The 26,822-nt window shown below is 32.9% G+C and overlaps 1 protein-coding gene across 10 annotated transcripts in view; it reads right to left on the bottom strand.

Moving 5' to 3' along the window:
• Positions 1-5,938: 5,938 nt before the first annotated feature.
• The window catches only part of SYCP2 (synaptonemal complex protein 2), a 73,300-nt gene continuing 52,416 nt past the window's right edge, over positions 5,939-26,822 (bottom strand). For 8 of the 10 annotated variants that reach the window (XM_061436992.1, XM_061436996.1, XM_061436994.1 and 5 more), the window contains 19 exons: positions 26,171-26,207; positions 24,023-24,093; positions 23,874-23,931; positions 23,381-23,436; positions 22,895-22,952; positions 22,217-22,388; positions 20,368-20,405; positions 19,741-19,911; positions 19,082-19,277; positions 17,771-17,970; positions 11,213-11,303; positions 10,776-10,916; positions 10,113-10,243; positions 8,985-9,079; positions 8,790-8,889; positions 8,159-8,217; positions 7,943-8,021; positions 7,785-7,841; positions 5,939-6,930 (listed from right to left, as the gene is read on the bottom strand). In XM_061436992.1, coding sequence (XP_061292976.1) covers positions 6,856-6,930; positions 7,785-7,841; positions 7,943-8,021; positions 8,159-8,217; positions 8,790-8,889; positions 8,985-9,079; positions 10,113-10,243; positions 10,776-10,916; positions 11,213-11,303; positions 17,771-17,970; positions 19,082-19,277; positions 19,741-19,911; positions 20,368-20,405; positions 22,217-22,388; positions 22,895-22,952; positions 23,381-23,436; positions 23,874-23,931; positions 24,023-24,093; positions 26,171-26,207 — 1,885 coding nt within the window. In that variant the 3' untranslated portion in view covers positions 5,939-6,855. Of the gene's footprint in view, positions 6,931-7,784; positions 7,842-7,942; positions 8,022-8,158; positions 8,218-8,789; positions 8,890-8,984; positions 9,080-10,112; positions 10,244-10,775; positions 10,917-11,212; positions 11,304-17,770; positions 17,971-19,081; positions 19,278-19,740; positions 19,912-20,367; positions 20,406-22,216; positions 22,389-22,894; positions 22,953-23,380; positions 23,437-23,873; positions 23,932-24,022; positions 24,094-26,170; positions 26,208-26,822 lie in introns of those variants that run through there. The other 2 variants (XM_061436998.1, XM_061437003.1) reach the window with 2 other exon arrangements.

Raw genomic sequence — 26,822 nt, 5'->3', positions numbered from 1 at the left:
AGTCTCTGTAATAATGTCTATAGAGTTTAGTATTTAAGTTTCTGCCTGGCGGTACTAATGGTGCAAAATTTTTCTCTCTTCCATGTCCTTTCCAATGCCTTCTGGAGCAATTTGACCACCGTGTGGTAAACCTGCACCAAGGTGGTGTTAAACTGTGATCCAGGTAAGACATAGAAGTCATTAGTTACAATGCTTATTTATTTTTTAATATGTCTGAAATGGGAAAATCAAGAAGTGTTAGCTGTGTTAATTAACATGATCGTTAACCTCTGCTAATGCAAAACTGCTTTAACTCACTACAGTAAGATAAATTGAGGAATAAATTTTGTAATAAAGAACAGAGATATCTGACTTTCAAATGTTTCTTCTAAAAGAGGGGTCTTGCAAACTATAGCCCACAGACCAGATCTGCCTTTTTTTTTTTTTTTAATGGTCTGCAAGGTAAGAATGGTCCTTACATTTTTAAAGTTATATTTGACAAGTTTATACAAGTACATACATGAGATCTTTAAATTTACCTTTTAGCCCTTAAACTTTTTTTTTTTTTTTTTTACTGTATAGCCCTTTAAAAGACAGTTTGCCTACTCCTGCTCGAAAATCTTTTTTTTTTTTTTAAATAAAGAATAGAAGATGCTGAGTTACACAGAACAGTTAGGTTTGTTTCTAAGCTTAAAATTTTTAACATCAATTTTGTTACAAATTTCAAACTCATTATAAGCTCACACTGACAATAGTACTTTGACATGCGTAAAGTGCAAGTTGGGTAAATAACAAAGGTGCTACTGATATCAAGGGCATATGTTTCATTAGTATGACCACTCACTTCCAACTTCCTTTTATTGAAAATTATTGTTATCAAATCTTAAACCAAAACTATGTTATCTACAGTTCAAGGCAGTACAACACACAAATCTCATTCAACAATCTGTATTCCTGAAGAAAAAAAATATTGAATTGTTGGTCCAATCCCTGGGTTGGGAAGATCCCCTGGAGAAGGAAATGCAAATCCACTCCAGTATTCTTGCCTGGAGAATCTCATGGACAGAGGAGCCTGGTGGGCTACAGTCTATAGGGTTGCAAAGAGTTCGACATGACTGAAGCGACTTAGCACCACATGGCAAATGTTGTTTTAGAGTATTTCTATTGGCTTTTTTGACCCAATGTATGTTTTTAAAAACAAAAATTAACCATTACAAATTTATTATCTTCTTTGGTAATGAAGCCTGTGAATATCTGATTTGCCTACACAATTTGTCAAAGGTGCCAATAAAATAGAAATCCCTGTGATTTTACATGACTTTTAAAAATACATTTTTAAGTACATGGAAACAGTTCATTTATTATCTCTGTATCTAGAGCTGAGTACAGGCATGTCATATAGTAAGATGCTCATATGACTGGCTGGCTAATACTTTGTTATTAACTTTGATAGAAATACAAACACTATACAGGATTTGAGGAACTGAAAGTTTTAGAAGGCACGCTGGTCCTCCAGGAACATACTACATCTGCTCACTCACTTATTCATTTTGTGCAAGCCTATGTCTCCAAGCACTCTTTTAGGTTCTAGAAGTAAATATATAAAAGTTGGCTTTTAGGGCACAGGAAACCTCTGAAAAGGTTCTTTGTTGTTTTGCTGTTATTTTTAACATTCAGGTGAAATACAGGTAACATAAAACTGACCATATTGAAGAATAAATGATATTCAACACACTTACAAATTCATATGGCCACCACTTCTGTCTGGTTCCAGAACATTTTCATCATACTTGAAGAAGATCCCATGCCTAATTTGCTGTTTCTATGAATTTATACATTCTGGATATTACAGTAAATTAAATCATGCAACATGTGACCTTTTGTGTCTATTTTCACTTAACATGTTTTTGAGATTCATCCATACTGTCAGGCTAATCAATACTTCTTTCCCCTTACAGCTAAAAAATATTCCATTACATAAATATACTACATGCTTACTTATTTGATTGCCATTTGGGCTGTTTCCACCTTTTGGCTATTGTGAATAGTGTGCTATTTTGAATATTCCTGTACAAAAGTATTTGAGTATCTATTTTCAGTTCTTTTGGGTATATAACTTAAGAGTGGAATTGCTGAGTCACATGGTAATTGTTTAACTGAGGAACGACCAAACTGTGTTCCATGGCAGCTGCATTATTTTATATTCCCCTGTCCCGACCCTCCGCCAAAAATAAGACGCACAAGGGTTTCAATTCCTGCCCATCCTTGCCAAACTTGCTTTCTGGTTTCTAACTATCATAGTGGGTATAAAGTTGGGATCTAACTATGGTTTTGATTTCCATTTTCCTAATGATGCTCAGTGTGTTTGTGTGTTTGTTAGACATTTGTGTGTCTTCTCAGGAGAAATGGTGGTTCAAGTCCTTTGCTGATATTTTAATTAGGTTTTTTGGCATTTTGTTTTCAACCTATAAGAATTCTTTGAATATTCTGGCTACTAGACCCTAATGAGATGTGACTTGCAAATATTTTCTCCCATTCTGTAGTTTTTTTCCTTTTATGAAAGTATTATTTGCATGAAAATCCTTTTTAAAAAAAAAATTTCTTAAGTCCAAATTGCTTTTTTTTTCCTGTTGTTGGTGTTTTTGGTGTCATATCTAAAAATCCATTGCCAAATCCTACGTCATGAATCTTTATTCTTATGTTTTTTTCCTATAGGTTGTGTAGTGTTAGCTCTTATAGGTTTTTGATCCATTTAAATTTTATATATGGTGTAAGGTAAGGGTGTCCCATTTTTGCATGTGGCTATCCAGTTCTCCCAAAACCAGTGGCTGAAGAGACTATTATTTTTCTATCAAATGGTCTAGGTACCCCTGATGAAACTCAACTGGACTACAGATGAACAGGTTTATTGCTAGACTCTCAAATCTATTTCATTGGTCTGTATGTCTGTCCTTATGTAGGTACCACATTATTTTAATTTAGCTTTGTAGTATTATGGAATTGGGAACTGTGAATCCTCCAACTTTATTATTTTTTTTCAAGATTATTTTGCTATGTTGGATCCCTTCCATTTCCATGTGTTTTTCAGGACTGGCCTTTTCATTTCTGCAGGAAGGACTTGGGATTTTGATAGGGACTGCATTAAATCTGTAGACTGTTGCCATTCAACAATATTAAGTCTTAGAATCAGAGGGGATGACCATGGGATGTCTTTCCACTTAAGTGTTCTTTCAACAGTGTTTTGTAATTTTTAGTTTTCAGATCTTTCAACTCTGCTTTTAGAAATTTTAGTCTCTATTACTTAGTCTAACAAATGGCTTATCAATTTTCTTGATATTTTCAAAGAATCAACTTTTGGTTTGATTTTCTGTTTTTCTATTCTTTTTAAAAAATCTAAAATATCTATTGTTTCCTTCCTTCTGATACTTTTGGGTATATTCACTCATTTTCTAGTTTTTTAAAGTTGGGTTATGAACTTGAGATCTTTCTTCACTTCTTAAAAAAAAATATATATATATATAAATGTACAGTTATAAATTTCTGAGCACTGCTTGGAGTATGCTGCATTTTCATTTGCCTCGTGGTATTTTCTAATTTCTCTTGTGATTTCTTCTTTGACCCATTGGTTATTTAAGAATGTATTTTCACTGGAGAGTTTTACATACGGAAGTCATAAGCATGGTATAATTTATGAATTAGCGAGAATATATTGGCTGCTAAGTAAATAAGAGGCTGTAAATTACAAGGCAAGTATGAATGCTGGGAGGCTATTTAGGAGGCTGTTGAAATTGTCCATATGAGAAATAATGCTGAGACTGTCAAAGGTAGTGACAGTGGAAGTGACAAAGTAGGTATATTTGTAGAACATCTTTTGGTAGTAAAATCTACAGGACTTGTTGATCAATTAACCGGCCAAAGAAAAAGAGGCAATCAGGAATTACTCCTAGGTTTTGGCTTGTCTAGTTAGGTGGATAAAAGTGACATTTACTGAGATGGAAGAAGAGGTTTATCTTTTTTTTTCCCCCTTTGGTGGTGAGAGAGACTGCTGAGAAAGCAAGAGTTGGAGAATTGAGATGTTTATTAAAACTGTCAGTAAAACAGTATATGATGTTTAGTTGCTCAGTCATGTCCAACTCTGAGACACTATGGACTGCAGCCCACCAGGCTCCTCTGTCCGTGGAATTTTTAGGCAAGAATACTGGAATGAGTTGTCATTTCCTCCTCCAGGGGATCTTCCTGACCCAGGGATTGAACTCACATCTCCTGCATTAGCAGGCAGATTCTTTACCACTAAACCGCCACGTAAGCCCTAAAACAATGTATATAACACACTAATGTCCAAAATAAAGGTCAGAATGTTTCTACATTTAGAAGTTATTAATATAGAAATGGTTATTAATTGGTACCAGATGAAAACACCTAAGGAGAAAGTTTAGATTGAAGAAAAGTAATAATATGGAGCTCATTCCTAGTCTTAAGAGGTAAAAGGGATGTTAGGAATAAGATAAGAAAGAATGGAAAATCTGTGTCAGCCAAGGGTTTTTAACCATGGAATGGCACTGAGAAGCTAAGACAACAGAGGTAAGGTTTGGTAAAATTACTGGTGATTTTGATAAAAGCTGTTTCAGTGAAATTATAGGGATAGAAGCTGGACTCTATGAGGGATGGTAAGGAGCAAGTAAGAAGTATGAATTGAGATAGTAAGTAGAGAAAACTCTCTTGCTACGCTCTCTGTAAAGCTAGCTTGAGAATTACATATGAAGGGCAGCAGTTAAAAAGGAACGTGATGTTAAAGTCCATTTTAAAAAAATGTTTTTAAATAAGCGTGGGCTATACACACCAATAGGGAGAAGTCAAAGACAACAGGATTCAGAGTACCTCCAGGTGATTAGACTGTCCTGAAATAATGAGGGTTATCTGCTGTTGAAACGTGTGGGAAATCAGAAATGGCAGTATTGATGCAGGTAACATGTTAGATTTTAGGGAGAAGAGATGAGGAAAGTATGAGGTAAGGCCATACCCTAAAAGGTAAAGAATTAAGGAAAGAGGTACTGATATACAATAATGCTCTGGAAATGTGGTACAGGCAATTAAACAGGGCAGGATAAGGATTGCTGAGCAATGCAATATAGCCATTTGAAATATGTGGTCATTGAAACATGTATAATATCATATATGAAACGAGTCGCCAGTCCAGGTTCGAAGCTCGATAGTGGATGCTTGGGGCTGGTGCACTGGGACGACTCAGAGGAATGGTATGGGGAGGGGGGAGGGAGGAGGGTTCAGGATGGGGAACACATGTATACCTCTGGCGGATTCATTTTGATATATGGCAAAGCCAATACAATATTGTAAATTTAAAAAATAAAAAAGCAAGCAAAAAAAAATATAATTAAGGTTTAAATTTATGACCACATATTTGTTTTTCTCAAGTGATGTTCAAGTTGTGGAATGAAGGGTTTGAACTAGTAGATAAAAAGCTGAGGAAAGGTGAGAGGGTGAGAGTACTGTCTAGGACTAAGGACTCTAAAATCGGTAAGGCAAGGAAGGAAGGACAAGAGGGTTAACAAGCATAGCAGACAGTAGTGGAGTAAACAGCCTGGGACTACTCTAGAAAGCAGGGTGGGACGATCAACATCTGAAGTGAGATTCAGGGCACACTACTGATAATGACAAGGTCAAAGCAGAATGGTTTAAAGAGCTGGGAGAAAGCGGGCACCTGGGTGGGATTACACATACAAAACAGTATGGGAATCAGCATGGGTTTAGAGGTCTTGGAGTCTGGCCAAGGGGGGTGGAGATAAAAAAGTATGTGTGTCATAATGGATTAATTTTGAAGTCTCATGGGGGAACACAGAGTTACAACTCCTGAGTTGTTTTAATATTATAGCAGACTTGTCACTGTTTCCTGAAGTAGAATTTCTGCTATGCTATCAATAAATCTTAGCTGATGCTAACAGTGGAATAAAGCTATGATGCAAAGGTTTTTTTTTTTTTGCTTATTTAGATTAAGAAGCCACTTTTACCACTGTACTTAAATACTGGTAAAGTGAGATGGTGTGATGGTATACTTCAGATGTCTGACTGGAGGATATTCAAACAAAATGATTTATAGAATAACTGTATAACAATCAAGTTACAGCATTTATTTCAACTTTATTACACAATTAAAGCAAACTAAGTATGTATTCATTTTCATATATTAATCTAGCAAAATATTACAGTGAACCCTAGGGCTTAAAAAGTACTTGTCAAAACAGCCTGCTTGAGTTAATAATATGTCTACCTAGAATTAAAATGGTAACTCTGTTAGGCTATTTAGTGCCTTCTAGTACAATGGAGCCACAGCTGAATAAATACTCTCTCCAACAGTATGCTGAAAGTACTGCTGTACACTCAGGTAAGCATTTTAAATCGGACTTCGTCCCCTTCTATGCATCACTAAATTTTATTATTTGAACCACGTTCTAAACTAGTAAATTTTAACAATACTTTATATATTTAGTTCAAACTGTTTGCATTTAAAATATATTTTATATGATAGATTTTAGTAACTAGTTGTATGAATATAGTTAACTTGGTAATATTTGTCTCATGTAAATATTACTATAAAAGTAAGCCAATTCCTTCTACTGATTGGTTTCCCAAAGCTTTCTGAAAAAAGTATTGCACAGACAAAAGGCTTCGGGGCTAAGTCATGTTATGGTGATTACAGGTTCTTTCTTATCCAGCAGAGGACAGACAGTTCTTTGAATTTAGAGGGTTCTACAGAGGTACTCTTGCTTGGGTAACATGTCTTTTCTTTATAGAGCTACTCTGGTATTTCCTAAGCTAAACAGGAATAATTGGATAAAACTTGTTGAGAACAACTAGACATCAAAGATTGTTTCTCTCATGAGCCATGAATAATGACCTCAGTCCTCTGCGTACAGTGTGAAGCTCCTCTTCTTGCTGTGGCCAAGAAAAAAAAAATCACTTTGAACAGTGATTCACTGTAAAACTATCATCCTATCCAATCCCCTAAAGGCTGTTCCTAGGTATCTACAGAACTATATGCTTATTACTGATATTTTAGATATATATTTAGATGATCAAGTGAGAGATCAATTTTAAACCCCAAGTCAATGAAATTTTTTTACTTCCTTTAAATATTAAATCCTCAGTCTAGAAAAGAACTTCAACAAGGATCAGTCTAGTTAGTTAGCTTATGTGCTTCCAGCTAAACTGGCTTAGTAACAACTATCGTCTTAGCCTCTACTATCAGCATACTGAGGTTCTATTAAAATTTAATCAAAGTATATTAAAATATCCTGTAGTATACACAGAAATGCCTCTATCTCTGAGGAAACACCAAAGGCATGTTTCCCTTGGACGGCACCTTTAGACACCTTCCCTGTTCCCCACCCTGGCGAGCTCTTCCCCCCAGAATCCAGTTGCTTGTCTACTAGACCTCTGCAAAATCAGCTAATTGTATCCTCAAATCTAAGTAAAAGAAAATTCTTTCTTGCTCTGCCTGACACCCCTTCTCCTTCAGAAGACACAGCAAGACTGCTGTGGTGTACCTTGCTTAGATACATACAAGGAAATAATTATTCTAGCTTCCTTTTAAATTGCTCTTTCTTTTAAGGAGACACTCATTTAAAATCACCCCTATTTTCTACTATAAATTTGCTCCCATTTTAAAGAACTAAACCCCAGTGGTTTCAATCCAAAAAGAAAGACCTGTGGAAGAATTTCTCATTTAAACACATAAAAAGCATGACTGATCATTCCATTTGAAAAACCCAAACTAGATATTGATTTACCATTTCCTTAAGAAGTCTGTCTTGCAGCATTTTCATGTTTTCTTTCATCAAACACATCTGTGAATAAATAATTTCTTCCATGGAATTTACTTAGTTCACAGCAAAAAGTTGGACTAACCAATATTGAGAGATTACATACAAAAATACAGAATTTATACCTGAGATGTAACAATATTTTCTTCACAATCAGTGCTGTAGAAGACATTCTTGTCCAATGAAGCTTTTAAAAGGTGAAGTCTAAAATAATGAAAGTTACCTGTGCATTTACTTCGGTACTTAACAAATTAAATTACTATAATATAGTATATATAATTTTAATTTTTTGACCAAAAAGTCTTGTTATATATTCTAATCATTAAGAATGTCATACTGACCTCTGTTGTTCACGTTTTTGATAGGCACTGAACTGCTGGAATACCTTTTCCCGAAAGTCCTAAATTTAAAAGTACAAAACTAGTTACACTGTAGTTATGACTAAAAATTAAAACTAAACAGTAGAATTTACTATATTTATTTCTAATTTAAAAAACAACTTGGCTATATGCTAAGAATATTGCAGATGTCATAAACTCTTTCAGACTTTCTCCCTGTAAAAGGTAGTCATAAACTTTATATGTATTTACTAAAGTACAGTTGATTTACAATGTTTCAGATATATATATAGCAAAGTGATTTTAGTTACACATGCATACATGTATTTTTTCAGATTCTTTTCCATTTAAGTTATTTCAAGATATTGAATATACTTGGCTGTATAGGTCCTTGTTATTTTACCATTTTATATATAGTAGTATGTTAATCCCCCTTGATCATAAACTTAAGTCTGTATTTTTAGTGTATGTACATGAAACTAACTAAAAATCTAGGATAAAACTAAATTATGTCCTAAAAAACAAAAACCTTTATGGTATAGTCTAAAAGTAGAAGGTTAATAGAAGTTGTCCTGAGTGCAGCTCTTTAAAAATGAGGTTTTATAATTATTTTTAAACTCTTATAAGCACAAACCACAAATTCCTTCTCCAAATCTTTTAAATACTGTGAATCTTTCTCAAAATTCTCTAGCTCCTCTATGATGATGAATTGGAACTTGTCAAGTTTTTTGATCCTATTAAAGAAAGAAAATGAGATTTTTTAAAAAAAATGACAGCACTCAGAATACAAAGCACCTAGGATATTTCAGAAGGGATTTTTAGCACAGACCTGTACTCCTGAATCTTCTGGTTGATTGCTTTTATATGTTGTTGAATTGTTTTCCAAGTCTGTTTAGTAAAATAATCCATCATTTTGTGGCGTATCTGAAAAACACTCATTTTTTAACTTGAAAAATCTTTACAAAATAATCTAACCAAGATTATATTAAGACCAAAGCCTTTTCCATGAAATATAAATGACTAAGAACTTAGAACAGTGAAAAATTAAAAAGTCAAGTGATTTAAACTGAAGTGTTAATGAATAAGCTCAGTCCCACCAGGAAGGCTCTGACTGAGGGTTGGAATTGCTAGTTATTTTCATAAGTACATCACATTTACCAAAATGCTAGTGATTATAGTTCTTTTCAGGAACACAGCCCAGGAGTCACACTCAAAATTACTACCATTTTCCATAAAACATATCCACATCTAGTCACAGATATGCAGAATGTACAAATCAGGGCTTCTCTGTTTAGACGAGGGTGACCTTGGATAAATCAACTCAAAAGAAATCTACAGAATCTTAAATAATTTCAGAGTTTACCCATGAAGAAAAGAAAAAAGCAAAGAAAGAGAGCTGATAACCTGTGCAGGAAAATGTCTTAACAGGAGGGGAAAAAGAACTGTCTAAATACAGGCATGTGAGAAAAAGAGATGAGTGGATAAAACAGTAATTTAGAATTACCGTATTTTAGAAAGTATTTTTGCAAATATCACCTCACTGGAACCACAATAACTAAGGAACTTAAGTACAGAACTGGTGAAACGAAATGGGTTTCTGACTGAGACTGTTCATCCTCTATACTTTATATAGTACCCTCACAAGCAGTTACTGCTGTGAGATTTTAAAAATGTATTAAAGACTAGGCAAAAACAGAAAATTGTTCAGAAAAAAGAAAAATCACAGAAGACTCAAAACGTTAAACTGAAAAGGAAAATAGGACAGAGAGAACCCATAGGTAAATATGGGTAATATAAAATTTTAGAAAAACTTGGCTCATAAATCATTCCAGCTTTTTACCAGTGCATGAGGAAAGCTTAGTTCATGAATGGGTGTTTTGTTGCCGAAGGGTTAACTGAACTGACAGTCTAGTAGAAAGTGTGGCATATTATCATAATTTAAAGGATGACAACTCACATTAACTTTCCTCTGAAATTCTGTATTGAGCTGCTCGCACATCATCATCCCTACATCTGAAATTTCAGTTTCCCAGTTCTCCAAAGGAATAGAAAAGTCATTTGCTGATAACGGAGATATACTTTCGGACACTAAAAAAATGAAGACAATCAGCTAAAATTAAGATACGCATTGTTACAAATTTTACCTTCTTTGTCATGAGACTAAGAACAATCACTTATTTTCAGATTCTATATGTAATCTAAGGATTATAAATCATAGGCATATTTTTCATTTAAAATATTCTGACTTATAAAAAACCTTTCAGCATGGGAATTAAGGCAGAAACAGTAATATTAAAATGGAACATATTTGGATTGATTTTTTAAAAAACTAATTCTTTACTACTTGCACATTAATAACCCAACTATTTAGTGATATGCTAATCTATCAATTAATACTGTAGTAAAGCCTATATATATGGTAGTGATGAGGAAGATTTATGAGTAAAATCATGCTTACTATAACAGTAAAATACAGTGAACTTTGTGATAAAGCATCCTCCTTGGATCTATCCAAAGTTATCTTTACAAAGGAATTTGTTTTATGAAAGAAGTCACTCAAAATTGAAGAAACCACTTTCCAAATTAATTGCATTTTGACATAGACATCTGATCTACCTACCTTTGTAGGTGTGATGATCTGCATCTTTGCTTTTACAGAGTTTTTTGGGAAGCAAGTTTGCTCTTTCTTCTTCCACTTCACCAGAATTATTTAGACTATGTTCCGTGTACATTCGTTTGCGACTAAGATGTTGTATACAGCCTTAGGAACAGTAAATAACAGTGCTACAATCTTAATTAAAAATACCTAATATATATATATATATATAATGTAAATATAGAATAAAATACTATATGGGTTTTTAACTGTAAAAAAAAAAAAAAAGCCCTTGTTTCCGTTTGTATAGTTTTAGACAACTGCATTAAATCCTATATAATTTTGACATTAAATTGAATAATGGTATAATTATAAAAATATAATTCCTTTAGGTGAAATTTCACAGTAGTATTTCAGTAATTAATATGCGTTTTTTAAAAAGCAAGTCTTTGACCACAAACCTGACATATGTGTGGAGTCACTGGGCATGCCATACCATGTTTTCTCTCTTTCTTCACTAGACGTGGATAATGGAGATGCTGAATGACTTTTCTAAGATAAGTATCAGAATTGGAAAAACATTCTGTGTAAGTACTCCTGGATTCACCTTTGACCATCTCTCTCAAGTTCTATAGACAGTAAGTTGCAAATGCTATCAATTTGGTTTTTTTCCTCGCATTGTTTCTATCCCTTTTTAATCTCTCACACTGCTATGCATTTTCCTAAATCCTTATGTGAACCTCAATCTTAAATTACAGCAATAGTTTTGAGCTGCTTTTTAAAACTAATCCTATTTTTCAATTCTTCCTTATTAGGAGTTTGATTTGAGTCAGGAGGGAAGCCAAAGAAAAGTCTAAACTACTTCCTTCAAATTATATCTTTAAGCCACATCTTTGTCCTCTAACCTTATGTCTTACTGATTCAAATACAAATGTGTTAGCCCAATTAGTCTTTTTCCTGTTTTCTGAAAATCTGTGTCCATTTCCAGTCCCCTTCTATACTTAAGTTAATGATGTTTCTCTACTCAGTCTATATATACCAACCTGTCCTAAGTGGAGGCTGGTATAGCCCAAACAAAACCCAGCCCACTCCAAGCTATAATTCTGTATTAACATTCTGTATTTTATAGGTTATTAAATATTAATCTTTTTGTTGGTTGACTTTTATAGTGGAAAAACTCAACCAAATTTCTATATAATCATGAAACCACTAAGTCTTAATTATAAATATGTAAGTCAGTGGTTTAAAGCGATAGCCTATTTAAGACTTTCTCGTAAGTATTTCAACTTTTTTTCTATGATCAAACCATCTTACATATTTTAAACATCACACTTTCAGATAACAGGTGAAAAATACTAAATTATTATAACTATTACTAAAGGCCTGTAATCTGATTCTTATTAAGAACTATTTTAGTTTAAGGAAAGCTTACTGGCTGTAGTACCATATGACTTTCATATTTGGAGGTTCAATTTCCATAAATTTTTCCTGAAGTATAACTGTTTACATCTGAATAGCTGTTGCAATTGGGCTTCCCTGGAGGCTCAGATGGTAAAGAATCTGCCTGCAATGCAGGAGACCTGGGTTCGATCCCTGCATTGGGAAGATCCCCTGGAGGAGGGCATGGTAACCCACTACAGTCCATGGGGTTGAAAAGAGTTGGCAACTGAGCACAAGTACATTCTCCCCTCAGTATCTGTGGGGGATAGGAGGAACTGGTTCCAGGACCCCTTGCAAATACCAAAATCCACTGATGCTCATGTCCTACATATGAAGTACTGATTCACAGTTGGTTGAATCCATGGTTGGCTGACAAAGATGTGGACCTATAGATATAGAGGGTCAACTGTACCACATCTGTATTACTTCTATTCACAACAGTATTATACTTAACTGTGCTATGAATGAACAAGACGTACAGAAACCCAAAGGAAGTTAAAAAAAACTAAAGAAAAATACAAAGACATTAAAGTAAAACTACTTAAATTCTGAGGGAATAACTAGTTCACTGCTAAAACTCAACACCCATTCATAAGTGAAATAAGGCATTTAAACAATTAGAACATTAATTTGCTAACAAGTATCTATTAAAAACTATCGATAAGCATACATACTAGTACGATATCTATTTAACATTGCTCCACATGTCAGAGTCACCTTGAAAAGACCATGTATATAATAAGGATTGGAAGAGAAAATGAGAAAATGACCATAAAAACAGTTTGATTACCTATTTTGAAAATTCAAGAGAATTTAAGCAGGTAATTATGATAGAATTTGCCAAGGATGTGGGAGATATAAAAATCAACAGTGTTTCTATACAAAAGCAAAAAGTTAAAAACGCAGAAAACAATTTAAGTTTTTTTTTTTAATACAGTAAAGTAAAAAGCCAATAAAGCACTGCAGAAGTATAACTTTCTTTGTGGAAGATTTTGCACAACTTTGTTGGAAATAAGACCAAACTGTAGAGAGAAAAATGAAATATATGGATGAGAAATCTCAGTATTGGTAAAAAGCAATTCTTTCCTTAAACAAACTAATTCTAAACTATATAGGCCAAGTACAGGGCTTATAATTTGGAAGTATATTATAATATGGAAGTATGAGAGGAGGGTCAAGATGGGGGTGGTGAAACCACTGTATGCATAAAACTATTAATATACAAACTGAAGTAATGCTGTGTTAGCATAGAGACAGAGAGAGGTACTATCCTATACTTTACTGGGCGAACAGCTGACCCATGAGCTTGCCAAGGCAGTGACCCAAGTGTCATCACAGATGGAGAAAGGAGCAGTTATCCAATGTATGACATTGTACTAACTCACTATCCATATGCAAAAAGAGGAAGCCTAGAAAAACAGAAAAACCTCAAATTTAGAACTAACATTTGTAGAGAAAATATATTTATGACAATAACTGAGGGAAGGATTTCTTGAACAAAAGATTGGTAAATTTCACATTTTGATTTAATTAAGTGAAAAGACAAGCTATATTCTAGAAAAGGAATGTTTGCATTGGATATAACCAATAATTAATATCCAACATATAGTAAGAACTCCAAATTTATAGGAAAAATCAAACAATACAGTTTTAAAAATTAAAAAAAGGCAATTTACAAAATGGCCAATCTGAAAAATGCAAATTAAAGTCAGACACATTTTAAATTCATCAGATTGCCAAAAAGAAAAAACTAAAACACAGTAGAAAAATGAGCAATATCACATAGCATTGCTGGAGAGTGTAAGCTGGTACAACAAATTTACATAGCAAATTTCCAATACCTAATGAAGAGTCGGGCTTCCCTTGTGGCTCAGCTGGTAAAGAAAGAATCCGCCTGCAATGTGGGAGACCTGAATTCAATCCCTGGCTTGGGAAGATCCCCTGGAGAAGACAAAGGCTACCCACTCCAGTATTCTGGCCTGGAGAATTCCATGGACTCTATATAGTCCATGGGGTTGCAAAGAGTTGTACATGACTGAGAGACTTAGAATGAAGAGTCAATAGTAAATTGGAAACACAGTGTCTCCTGTAAATGTCCAGCCAATAAATATGTAACAAAATTTCATCTAGCAAACAGCATCAAAGTAGGTGAGTGGGGATGACAAGTGCTGAGATTTGCAACATGGGATACTAACGGAAGAAAGGATTCAGGGAAAGGAAGGATGATGAAGCAATACCAAGAAAGGACCATGGCATGGCTGTCTAATCAATCAATCACAAAGGGTTTTAAACTGTGGTCTGTAGAAATTAAGAGTCTTGCAAAGGTGCCTTTGGGGGATTATCAGAGAGGGAAGGTCAGGGTTCAGACCTATCTGCTTTAAACAGTATAGCTGCATTTTTACAGTTGGCACACTGAAAGTTTCATATAAAATTTTGTTTGAAATATATGCTTTGTGAAAACTACTGGTTAAACAGAATAAAAGGTCATAAAACACTGCAGGAGTAAAAACAGTTCACAAACAATGAAAAATCAGAAAAAGAAATTAAGGAATCAACCTCATTCACCATTGCAACAAAAAGAATTAAATAGGAATAAACCTACCTAAGGAGACAAAAGAATAGTATACAGAAAATTATAAGACACTGATGAAAGAAATCAAAGATGACATAAACAGATGGAGAGATATATTCCATGTTCCTGGGTAGGAAGAATCAATATTGCAAAAATGACTGTACTACCAAATGCAATCTACAGATTCAATGCAATCACTATCAAATTACCAATGGCATTTTTCACAGAACTAGAACAAAAAATTTCACAATTCATATGGAAACACAAAAGACCATGAATAGCCAAAGGGGTTTTAAGAAGAATGGAGGTTTTAAGAGGAATCAACCTTCCTGACTTCAGATTATACTACATAGATACAGTTATCAACACAGTATGGTACTGGCACAAAAACAGAAATATAAACCAATGGAACAAGATAGAAAGCCCAGAAATAAACCCACACACATATTGGTATTTTATTTTTGACAAAGGAGCCAAGAATATACAATGGGGCAAAGACAGCCTCTTCAGTAAGTGGTGCTGGGAAAACTGGACAGCTACATGTAAAAGAATGAAATTAGAACACTTCCTAACACCATACACAAAGACAAACTCAAAATGGATTAAAGACCTAAATGTAAGACCAGAAACTATAAAACTCCTAGAGGAAAACATAGGCAGAACACTCGATGACATAAAGCAAGATCCTCTATGACCCATCTCCTAGAGTAATGGAAACAAAACCAAAAGTAAACAAGTGGACCTAATTAAATTTAAAAGTTTTTGCACAGAAAAACAAACTATAAACAAGGTAAAAAGACTACCCTTAGAATGGGAGAAAATAATAGCAAATGAAACAACTGACAAAGGGTTAATTTCCAAAATACACATGCAGCTCATGTAACTCAATACCAGAAAAACAACCCAATTAGAAAGTGGAAAAAAGACCTAAACAGACATTTCTCCAAAGAAGACATACAGATGGATAACAAACACATGAAAAGATGCTCAACATCCCTCATTATTAGAGAAATGCAAATCAAAACTACAATGAGATATCACCTCACACCAGTCAGAATGGCCATCAGAAAGGTTACACATGAGAAATGCTGGCAAGGGTATGAAGAAAAGGCAACCTCTTGCACTGTTGGTGGGAATGTAAATTGATACAGCTACTATGGAAGATGGTATGGAGACTCCTTAAAAAACTGGGAATAAAACCACCATATGACCAACAATGCCATTCCTAGGAATATACCCTGAGGAAACCAAAATTGAAAAAGACACATGTATCCCAATGTTCACTGCAGCACCATTTGCAATAGCTAGAACGTGGAAGCAACCTAGATGTCCATCGACAGATAAATAAATTTTGGTACATATACACAATGGAATATTACTCAGCCATAAAAAGGAACACATTTGAGTCAGTTCTAATGAGGTGGATGAACCTAGAGCCTAGAAGTATTGTACACTAATGCATATATATGGAATCTAGAAAGATGGTACTGAAGAATTTATTTTCAGGGCAGCAATGGAGACACAAACACAGAGAACAGACTTACGGACACGGGGAGAGGGGAGAAGAGGGTGGTGAGATGTATGGAGAGAGTAACATGGAAACTTACATTACCATATGAAAAATAGATAGCTAATGCGAATTTGCTCTATGTCTCAGGAAACTCAACCAGGGGCTCTGTATCAACCTAGAGGGGTGGGAAGAGGAAGGAGATGGGAGGGAGGTTCAAGAGGGAGGGGACATATGTGTACCTATGGCCGATTTATGTTGAGGTTTGATAGAAAACAAAATTCTATAAAGCAATTATCCTTTAGTTAAAAAATTAAAATATTAAAAAAAAACAAACCAAAACACTTGACTCAAAATCATGGGACAGAAGGCTGGCTGGCTTTTTCAGAGATTTTAGATTGTGGCTATAGGTGTGCTGAACTTCCTTAATTCCATTTTTGTATACAGAGATTAGCACATATCAGGGGAATAATATATTTGAGGATTTACTATGTATCAGGTAATGCTTACATAATCAGTCTATTTAGTTTTTCATAGCCTTGTTTTACAGATGAGAAAATTGAGGTGCAGAGGGATTCATTAGCTTATAAAATGTTTCACAGCTAGCAAACAGTGGACTCAGGGTTTAATGTAATTCTAATTCAGAACTTTCAGCTAGACTCAGTTATAATGAACTACATTATCTTGGCAATCAGTTCTGTAACTTTATTACTACTACAAAATTTTCCAAATCAAGCCATCTATAAAACCTAAGCCAAAAAAAGGGTTGGAGGTGGTGGGGGGGTGCATTGTAAACTGACACTGAAGTACAAACAACTTAAAAAAGAATTCAAACTATAAACTACTACTTGTAGACATTATATATTTAGCTACCCTCACTTTGACCCATATTTGATCCCTATATCTAATGTCTTTTTAAAAGACTTGACTATATGTACATATTTTATCAATAAGAAATGGTACAAATAACAATATCAGTGGCAGAATAAAGAATTTTTCAATATACCATTAAGTTAATAGTCATACTGTTTAAAACTAATAGGTAAAGTTCCTCTATAAATCTTTAAAGCAAATGCTATGGTCATACTGTTTCAACTACATTCTTTGTCAACTTGTGATTTAGTAACTAAAAGTGTACAGATTTTGAGTTTTGGTAAAACCTGAAAGAAGTGCCTGTGCTGCAGGAAGAAGCCTATTCCAGTCTAGGAAATGCAGTTCTGACAGGTAGACAAACAAGTAATACCTCTTTGGAAGGGACTGTTTCTATTACAGAATTCTTATCAGTACTCCGTAGTTCTCATATCACTGCACTGTCCTCCTGAACGTATCAGTCTATTAGTTCACCGAGGCTATTTTACTTATTGGTAAGTTCCTCTCTCCCCAAGACCAAACTCAGAACCTTAAGTAGACAAGCACTGTGTATTTGATTTAGAGGCAAATGATTTACTTCCTTCAGGTATATCTGATAAAATATATATACACACATTTTTTTTTTCTTACCAAAAATAATGATTGTGCAATTGATGAACTTTCTCTTGTACACAGTAAATTTTTCTCACTGTTTTTGGATGACTTTATTGGACCTCCAACTCCACTGTTTAAGGATTCAGGTGATGAAGTTTTTGGATCAGGTGATTCTGCTACACAGTCACAATCCTGAGTAAAGTCCCTTTCTGTTATTTTCTCTACACCTATATTGCCTCACAAAATACAAAAAGAGATGACAGTTGACATCTTAAGAAATAGTATTAAATTCTAAAAATATAATAATTTAGCAAATTCCCAAATTTTAGCTGTATTTAGAAAGGATAAACTTTGAATATATCAAGATAAAATTATATATAAAATATAAGACTTTAAAAAATTATTCCTCAATTTAAAACATAATTGTAACAATAAGAACTTTCAAACATTTTCAAACAAAAATATCTATAGTATGGGCTATACTATAATGATCAACATAATTATTGAGTATTCTAACACCATAGGCAGTACTGAGATATTAAAGTCACAGAATTTTATGGTAAAATAGCTTGGGAAATCATCTGATCTAAATCTTTTATATGTGGATGAGAAAATTCATGACTGAAATAAGTCTTAGTGTAAAGAATTCTCAGAAAGATAGTTTTCAGATCAAATCAGGGCATGTGCAACTGTCTTCTGAATGTGTGCCTGTCTGAGATGACAGTGGTCTTGAGCATTATGAAAACATTCTAGAAAAGAACAAAATAACTACTTTAGAGGAAATGTACATTAACTGGTATAAACCTTCAATTTTAGCTAAAATGACACTTATAAATGCTTTAAAATATCCATAAAAGGAAAAAGGTATTAAAGCTAGTTACTTATTTTTATAGTTTCTATACTTGAAAAACATATACCTATGTCAGAGCTCCAGAGAAAACTTTTTTCTTTGCCAGTTAGTTTTAAATAAAAGCAAAGCCTCAATTGTTTATGAAGATAATCCACTGTGAGTCTACAGAATCAACATGATATTCCTTGGGGACTTTTGTCAATGTAATGTAAAAATGAGAAAACAGAAAGCCCCATAATTATTTCCATTTTATCTGGAAAATGTATTTGGTCTTTAACTTCCTAACTTTAGTGTCACAGTAATATTGTTGCCAACTAGCCTTAGCAAGACCAAGTTACTAGCATTAACTAACATAAAAATGAAGTTTTGACTAGTAGAAATCTTAAATATACCCCCCAAAATTAGTCTTCAAATTGTGTTTTCACATAGAGATATAATATAGAAAGGGCCTGGGAAATCATCTAAATATTCAACTAGAAGAAAAAAATGACACTGACATCTCATTACTTCTATAGATGATGGACTGCCAGATAAAGACACAGGAGATGGGTCAAGACTATTATCTCTTCCAGCATTTTTCAGGAGAGATGAGATTTTCCATTCTTTTGATACATCCTTTTGTGTTTTGGCAGTGAAGGAATTCTGCTGTTTTTTTGGCAGTTTCATGGTTTTGCTTCTGGAATGAATCTTCTCCTAAAAATATTGATAACTTTCAACTTATTCATGAATGCAAATGATTTATACTTGGACACATAAAACAATTTAAATTACATTGAAATATTTATAAAATGCCTTATTTCACTACATACAGGTATAACAGGGGCCTCAACATGAGTAGTGAAGACTTTCTAATATACTAGAAAGCATATGACAAATTCACAGGAGACTATGAGACCATAAATATCCTAATAGATACAAATAAAATGCTATAATGGTTCAAAGAAAATGATTTCCAGTTTAGGGAAATCAGAGTTCCCATATTTCACTTAAAATTTTAGAATTCAAAATTGTTTACAATTGTTATCAATTTATGTTTTCTCACATAGGTTAACTCTTAAAAAGAAGTGACAAAATAAATCTGACATTCTTACCAAAATATATATTTAACATTTTAAAAGGGTCTTAGAAGCTAATAATTTGAATTGTATCTATTTACCTGTACTAGAACTTTTTCTTTAAATGAACATGAAAATTCTTGTTCACCCTCTGATTCTGAATTTGAGAGGTCTTTATAATTTTTTTTGGTTTTTGCTGCTCTTCGTGGAAGTCTGGTTCTCCCATATGCAACTGTCTCATCTACCTTTTTGGTAATGATTTTGTTGGATGTCTTTAGAAGAAAAATTCCTGAGTATATTAGATCAATATTTTGAGATACAAGCTATTTGCTATAAAATTGACACTATGATAGAATCTATATGAATATTTGTAGGAATAAAAAGATTCTTGATTAATACTTTTAAAATGACTGAATTTTCTCTTTTCATTTAAAATATATTCTTTATCAACTTTTTATCTGAATAATTAAAGTTCTATGAGATCTGATATATATTATGTAACTTAAGAAAGGAAAAGCTGTCAAAAATATCTATAACCACAGAGTAAAATAGACTTAAAACAACATGATTCAAAAAGGCAGAAGTTAAGTGTGCAAAGCTTGGAACAATTAAAGGAAACAAGGAACTGATACCAAGGATAAAATTATGAGATGACAAATGATATTTTTTCATTACAAGGAGAAAGATAATTTTAAAGGGATGTTCAAACACAGATTTCCTGGTTTTACCATTTTAGATCTTGGTTGTACCCTTTCCAAAGATGGTCCTGCAATTCAAGAAAATAAGGTTAAATTTTTCAAATAGACAAGAACTGACATTAAAAATTGGTAGAATATGTCTGCAAATAAGTTAAAATCATAAAAGAAAGCATGTACCTTCAAATGCATTCAAAATTTAAGTATAATTTGGTACAACATGAATTACAAACTTCCCTTCTCCTTTATATTATAAATTTTTAAAGAAACAAAAGAATATGTTAACACACTATAAAGTCAATACCCATGAATTTACTATTCCATTCAGGAACTAGATTATGAATAATACTGAATCTACTTTGTGTACTCCCTTATAAGACCCTGTGTAGCCTATAGCCCCTCCGCCAAAAGGCCATCACTATCCTTAAATCTGTTTCTTAGTCACTTGACCTTACAGTTTTACTTCACAGATGTATATCCCTAAACAATACAAAATAGTCATGTCATGTAATATACTATGATTTGCTTTATTTTTCCCCCATCATTATGTTTCTAAGATTTACCCATATTATGAGAATTGCCTCAGTCCCTATTCCCTTTTTTGATTTCTAGCACAAGTTCAATTTTCTAAATATTCACTGAAGCCTTAATAATTGGGATAATCCAAGCCAAGGAAATAATGAAATTCTGGAAGAAAGGTCCTCCAATCCTGGCAATAAGCCAGCTTGTACATATTGGCTTGTCATTCAGGTACATAAACAAAACAACTCACTCAGAAGTGTTCAATTTTAAGAGTATTTACTGATTACAGTATTCTATCTAACCTTTAATAACTCCCCAAGATTTCTAGTCTATGTTATAAATATCTTTACTTACACATCTTCCCACCAGGCAATAGCTCCTGACTATATAATCTTACCATGTTTCTCCTTGGCTTGTAACACATTGCTTCTAAGTCCACACACTGTGACTAGAGCCAGCAGCATTTTTCAATATTTTCCCACAAGTCTGACCTACATTTCAACTACTCTCACACTGCACTTTCTGCGTACATTGTACTATTTCATACTGTCTCATAAATGTGATAATCTTGCTTCTCTTCTTTATGAATATGATTGAACTCTCATCTGTTTTCTAAATTCAGTCACATTTCTAAACATATGCCAAAGTTCATTCCTATTTCCTCTACTTTTTCCTATTTCCTTTTTACTTCTTTGTAAGCCATCATTCCCTCCCTCAACTCCCACAGGTCACTAACCAATATTTTTATCCTGAAATAAAAATTGATTCCCTTAAAATAAATATAAACTTAAAAGCTTAGTTATACTACCTTCTTTTAAAAATGGAATATATTTAGTCTTTGTGGTTTAGAAAATACTGAAATAGATGTTAAGCTATGAAAATGGACATTATGTCTAGCCAAAAATGTATACCTCAAACACTTATCCAACTACTTCAAGAGAGTCACTAAAAGAAACAGAAGATTTATGCCAGGAAAACATTTGTGAAAGATTTAGACACAAAAATGTCTGGAATAAAATTGTTTTCCTTTCAATAAATTTTTATTGCATCTATATAAATTCCTAAAATGTATGTGTGTTGGATGTAGCTGGGGGTGGGGTGCTGTCCAAAGTTTGATTTTGTTTAGGATACTGGTCTCATGAATATTTAATACATTAAATAACTGAAGTAGATGAGTAGATGAACAATGAGAGTGTGTCGTGAACCAAAGATTACAATAAGTCATATTTGGTGTCCCTAAGATCCCAATAAAAAGATTTAAATATAGTACTAAAAATCATAAAACAAAAAGAAAAATTGCTGTAGTGTTTTGGTATATCTCATTCATAAGGGTCGGCAATTATAAAAAGTGATTTCTTACTTGATTTCTTCCCATTTTTATGTTTCTTCACATTTTTATTTCTGCTGTAGTCCATCATCAGTGGTTTTGATTTTGGTTCTCTTAGCCAGCTAATATCAGTCTTGCTGTCATCACATCTATATTCTGTGTCACTATCACTAAAGGGATTTTTCTTTTTACAATCTGATCCAATCTATAGTAAAAAAAACAATCCTTAAAATAGATGAAGTAATCTGGCTTGTTATATGTCATACAAAGCAAGTTAAGCAAAACAAAACAAAACAAAACAAACCTACCAATAAACTCAGAAAAACTAGTTCTTCATTATTTTAGCATGCTAAAGAATCCATTTGGCATTAAGGACCTATCCAATAGACTCTGAAATCCAGATCAGAGACTGACGTATTTTGCTGTCCATGTTTTTATTAATTAAAAGTTAAATCAAAACAGCTTATTTCCACAAAAACAAAACCTAACACCATTTAAGAGAGTAGAATTGTCATATCGTCTATTACTAATGATTACAAATAGCTCAAAGACCATAAGAAAAATTTAACAGGAACATGGATAATCTCTCCAAAGTAAAAACAAAAGTGATCCTAATATTTTTGTGTTCCAGTCCTGTGATAATCTTTGGCACTGAAAAATTATTAAAAACAAATATTGATTTAATAGATACATTAGGATATTATTACTTACTCTTTTATCTTTTGCTTTGAGAGAAGGTTCAAGTTCATCATGATTCCTTAAACCTACCCTTAAACAAAAATATGCATTAATTTTAATCTTAATTACTTGTTTAAGGTAGCATGTGAGTGGACAGTTATACCTGTTTTCTTAGAGTCTTCTGCCTTAACTCTTCCACTAACTCCCTATATAATTATGCCCAAGTCACTTACTCTCTGACCTCAGTTACTTATTAATTAACAAGGTTAGATGAAAAGATTACTGAGTCCTTTCAGCTTACAGCTAATATTAAAAGTGTACAGACTCTGCATATTAATTTCAGAAGTAAATGCTAAAATAATAGAATCACAGTAGGAGTAGTCAGGACAGTAGCATGTTATTCACTCTTTTGATATGTTAAAATGTCTCAGACAAACTGGAAGGAAATATTTAAGAAAAAGAACAATTGAGGAAACTGTATTTTAAACTGATCCATATAATTATAATAAAAATACCTACAATGTTATTGAACTATCCATGCAGGCTTCTCTAGCTGTAGCTTGAAATTCTTGCATCTATATTGTGAATAAGCATTAAAATTTTTTTCTTAGTGTTAAATGGTAAACAACAAAAGAAATTAACATAAAAATCTCATTTCTATCACTTCATATGAGACAAAATCTTACTAAAATATTTTTATATTTAAGAAAGCTAATAATATAAACTATATTAAAAACAAGAGTAGTAATTTTAAATCTTGCATCAGGAAGGAAAGTGACTTTCTTATTGCCCCAATTTCTCATTTCTCTCTACTTAGTCCAAAAGGTTTGAAAGAAAATAAAAAATACCTACGTTGGTACCAAATAAATTTTAAAAAATTTAATAATATACTTTAAAATATTTTAAAGCAAATATAAGAGGATGGAAATCAGAAAACATATTCTAATAATTGTATGGTAAATATAAAATAAATACTGAATAAATACAAAATAACTTCTGATTTCCAGCTTACTCCAAGTTTAATAACAGGCTCATCAGCTCCACTCAGATTAAAATTGTAAACATCATCCCTGTAAAAATGAAGAGAAACATTAACTCCATTATACAACAAAATTTTTCTTCAAATGTGAAAACTTTTAAGATTTATGAAAAATTACTTACAATGGGCATTCCGAAGTAACATTAACAAAAGTAGTCTTCAATTGTCTATAACTTTTTTTCTGAACCTTCTCCTAAATACAAAGAAATTAACATAAAACCATTCATACTTGCACCTTGCTTGTCAAACAGCATATACAACTAAACTTTCATCTATTATTCTAATGGTGTTTTCACTAATATAAATTTTACATCTGTGACAGTTTCTTTAATCATCCACACTTTAAAAAAAATTGAAGACTTAAGTACTAAGAACATAATAGGAAGTATTATAAATCAAATACAAAATTAATATCCTTGTATCTTTAATATTTATTGACATTATTGTACATAGGTAAATGACCTCACTGGTATTCTGAATTCAGTGATTCTAGGATTACAAAACAAGCATGCTTCTACTCCCCTCCCCCGCCCCCCTCAAGAATCTCATTTGCTTAAACTGTTAAATAAAAAAAACTTTGGGAGAGGCTAAGATTTATGCAAAATCTCAGGTGAATGAGTCAAAACTGTATCAGCCAACTATTAATAGTATTATTAGGGAAAAATGTATGTAAATTTACTCCTATAGCCTACTGTTCAAAGTATATTCAATATGATCAAAAAGTAAGCACAAAAGAAGTAAAATAAAATCTTAACATATTTAAGTAATTATGTTATTGACATAATTTAACTATATCACTAAATGATTGATTACTGATCAGAAATAATTAAAGTCTAATTTAATATCTGGAAGTTGGAAATATTAAAACTAAAATACTCATTTTAGTTGTGATTCCTCTTCAATTTTATTTATTTATTTTGGCTATTTTATAATAATTTGCATTATTCCAGAAAGTTTACCCTTCAATAGTTTACTCTTTTAATTTCTTATCTGACTTAAACTTGCCAAAATGACTTTTACCAGTGTTTAGACACATTTGCTCAATTTATCTCTTGCAGGTCCGTTTTTGCTAGTTATTACAGAAGATACAAAAATAAGCAACCGTATTAAAGAAGGTACAAATGTGAGCAAAGATCTTACTTATACAGGATACAAAGATGATTCTAAACAGTTACATTCTAGAAGACAGAAGAGAGAAAGAAAAAACTGCAACAGTGAATAAAATATCAAAAAAAGGGAACAACAACACTGCTGCACAGATTCAGAATTCTTGCCCATTTGGATTTTGAGTCAGGGCACCTTACAAAGTTTTCTTGGAGAAGGCAGACTCTGAAGCAAGGTCTGCAAGGAGGAATAAAGTTCTGACGCTGAGAAAAGAGGTTAAAGAACCTGGTGACTCACTTCAAAGTTCTTTCCAAAGGGGGAAGAAAAAGAATAAACACAGGAAAGACACTTCAGGGAATCTTATTCTATTTCAGCTAAACAAGACATGTCTAGGAAACTAATTTTGCGAAGTAATTCAGACTTTTAAGAGGTCTAGGGGCCAGCTTGGGAGCCTGCTGGGCTGCCGTCTATGCGGTCGCACAGACTCGGACACGACTGAAGTGACTTAGCAGCAGCAGGGGCCAGCTCAGGTCTCCACCTAATTCAATAAGCAACAGAGACCAAAGAAAGATTTTTGAACAACAGAATGACATGACTGAAGCTGTGTGCTTTGCAAAGTAAAAAAGCTAGTACTGAGGGCAATGAATGGATTGGCACAGAGAAAATATTAGCAATAAAAAGAACTGCATAAAGCTGGGGATTAGAAATGATAAAAAAAACCAAAAAACTGGAGTTGGCATGGTCAGGAGAAGGAAGATTCAAGAGCAAATTACAGAAGGAGAATCTCAAAACTTGAAATTAAGTCGCAATAACTGTGAGGAATAAATCAAAGATAAGTGACATTTTAAACCTGGCTGAAGACTAAATGTTTCTAACAAAAATATGGACTTCAGAACAATCTTATTGTCAAGAGAGATAGGATGAGCTAGGAAAAAAAATGGTCTGAATCATATACCAAAAAGTAAAAATATCACACATATATGTTAAGCATTTTCTTTGAAAAGCAGAACGGAAGTTTAAGGGGCTAGCTTGAGTGTCAGTTGTTTAATCTGTTTTTCAATATGCTGAAAACATTAAATCTATGTCCATCCTACTACTATTTTACTGTAAAGTCAAATTATCGTCTTTGACTATACGTTTGGTGTAATTAAATAAATGAAACTTACCTTACCGAGCTGTAGATCTGATTTGTTTGAAAAATCACTGTAAAAAAGGTTTTGTCAAAGTTAAAAAGGCAATTAAAATGTCAGTAGAGTGTATTTCATAAAAGCCATTTTATATAAGGTAAAACATATTTGGGTCACTAAGTCTATATTTAATATGCTACGAAAAACTGAAACGTGACAGTACTAGTCTGAATCCTTTGCAACTTCAGCCATAATAAACAGCAACAATAACAGAATCTAAGCTAAATCACTCATGCAGCAGGAGGTGCCAAGCAATTTAGAATGAATGGTTCTGCCATAAGACTAATTTTTTCCATGCCATATAAAGCCAAAATTAATTTAAACATGAACCAACCACCTGGAAGACTATAAAGAAATATTTTATAATAAAATAAAACTTTCAAAAAGACTGCAAACAAGGAATACATTATTTGCATATATAAAATAACTCATTTTAGCTCATTTAAGTTTGGTATTTTCTTCAGCAATATATTTAAATATGTTTAGTTTTACTCATCATAGACTCAATAAATAAAATTTCTAAAATGTCTATATCCTAAAGATTTCTGAAATGGTATGCTGCATCAATACTGTATTCTTAAATGACTACTTCTAATTTTAGTTCCCTTTCTATATAATTTAAGCAGATACT

This window comes from Bos javanicus, chromosome 13 (assembly GCF_032452875.1).
Source record: "Bos javanicus breed banteng chromosome 13, ARS-OSU_banteng_1.0, whole genome shotgun sequence".
Taxonomy (NCBI): domain Eukaryota; kingdom Metazoa; phylum Chordata; class Mammalia; order Artiodactyla; family Bovidae; genus Bos; species Bos javanicus.
This window is presented reverse-complemented; position numbering and strand designations above follow the sequence as displayed.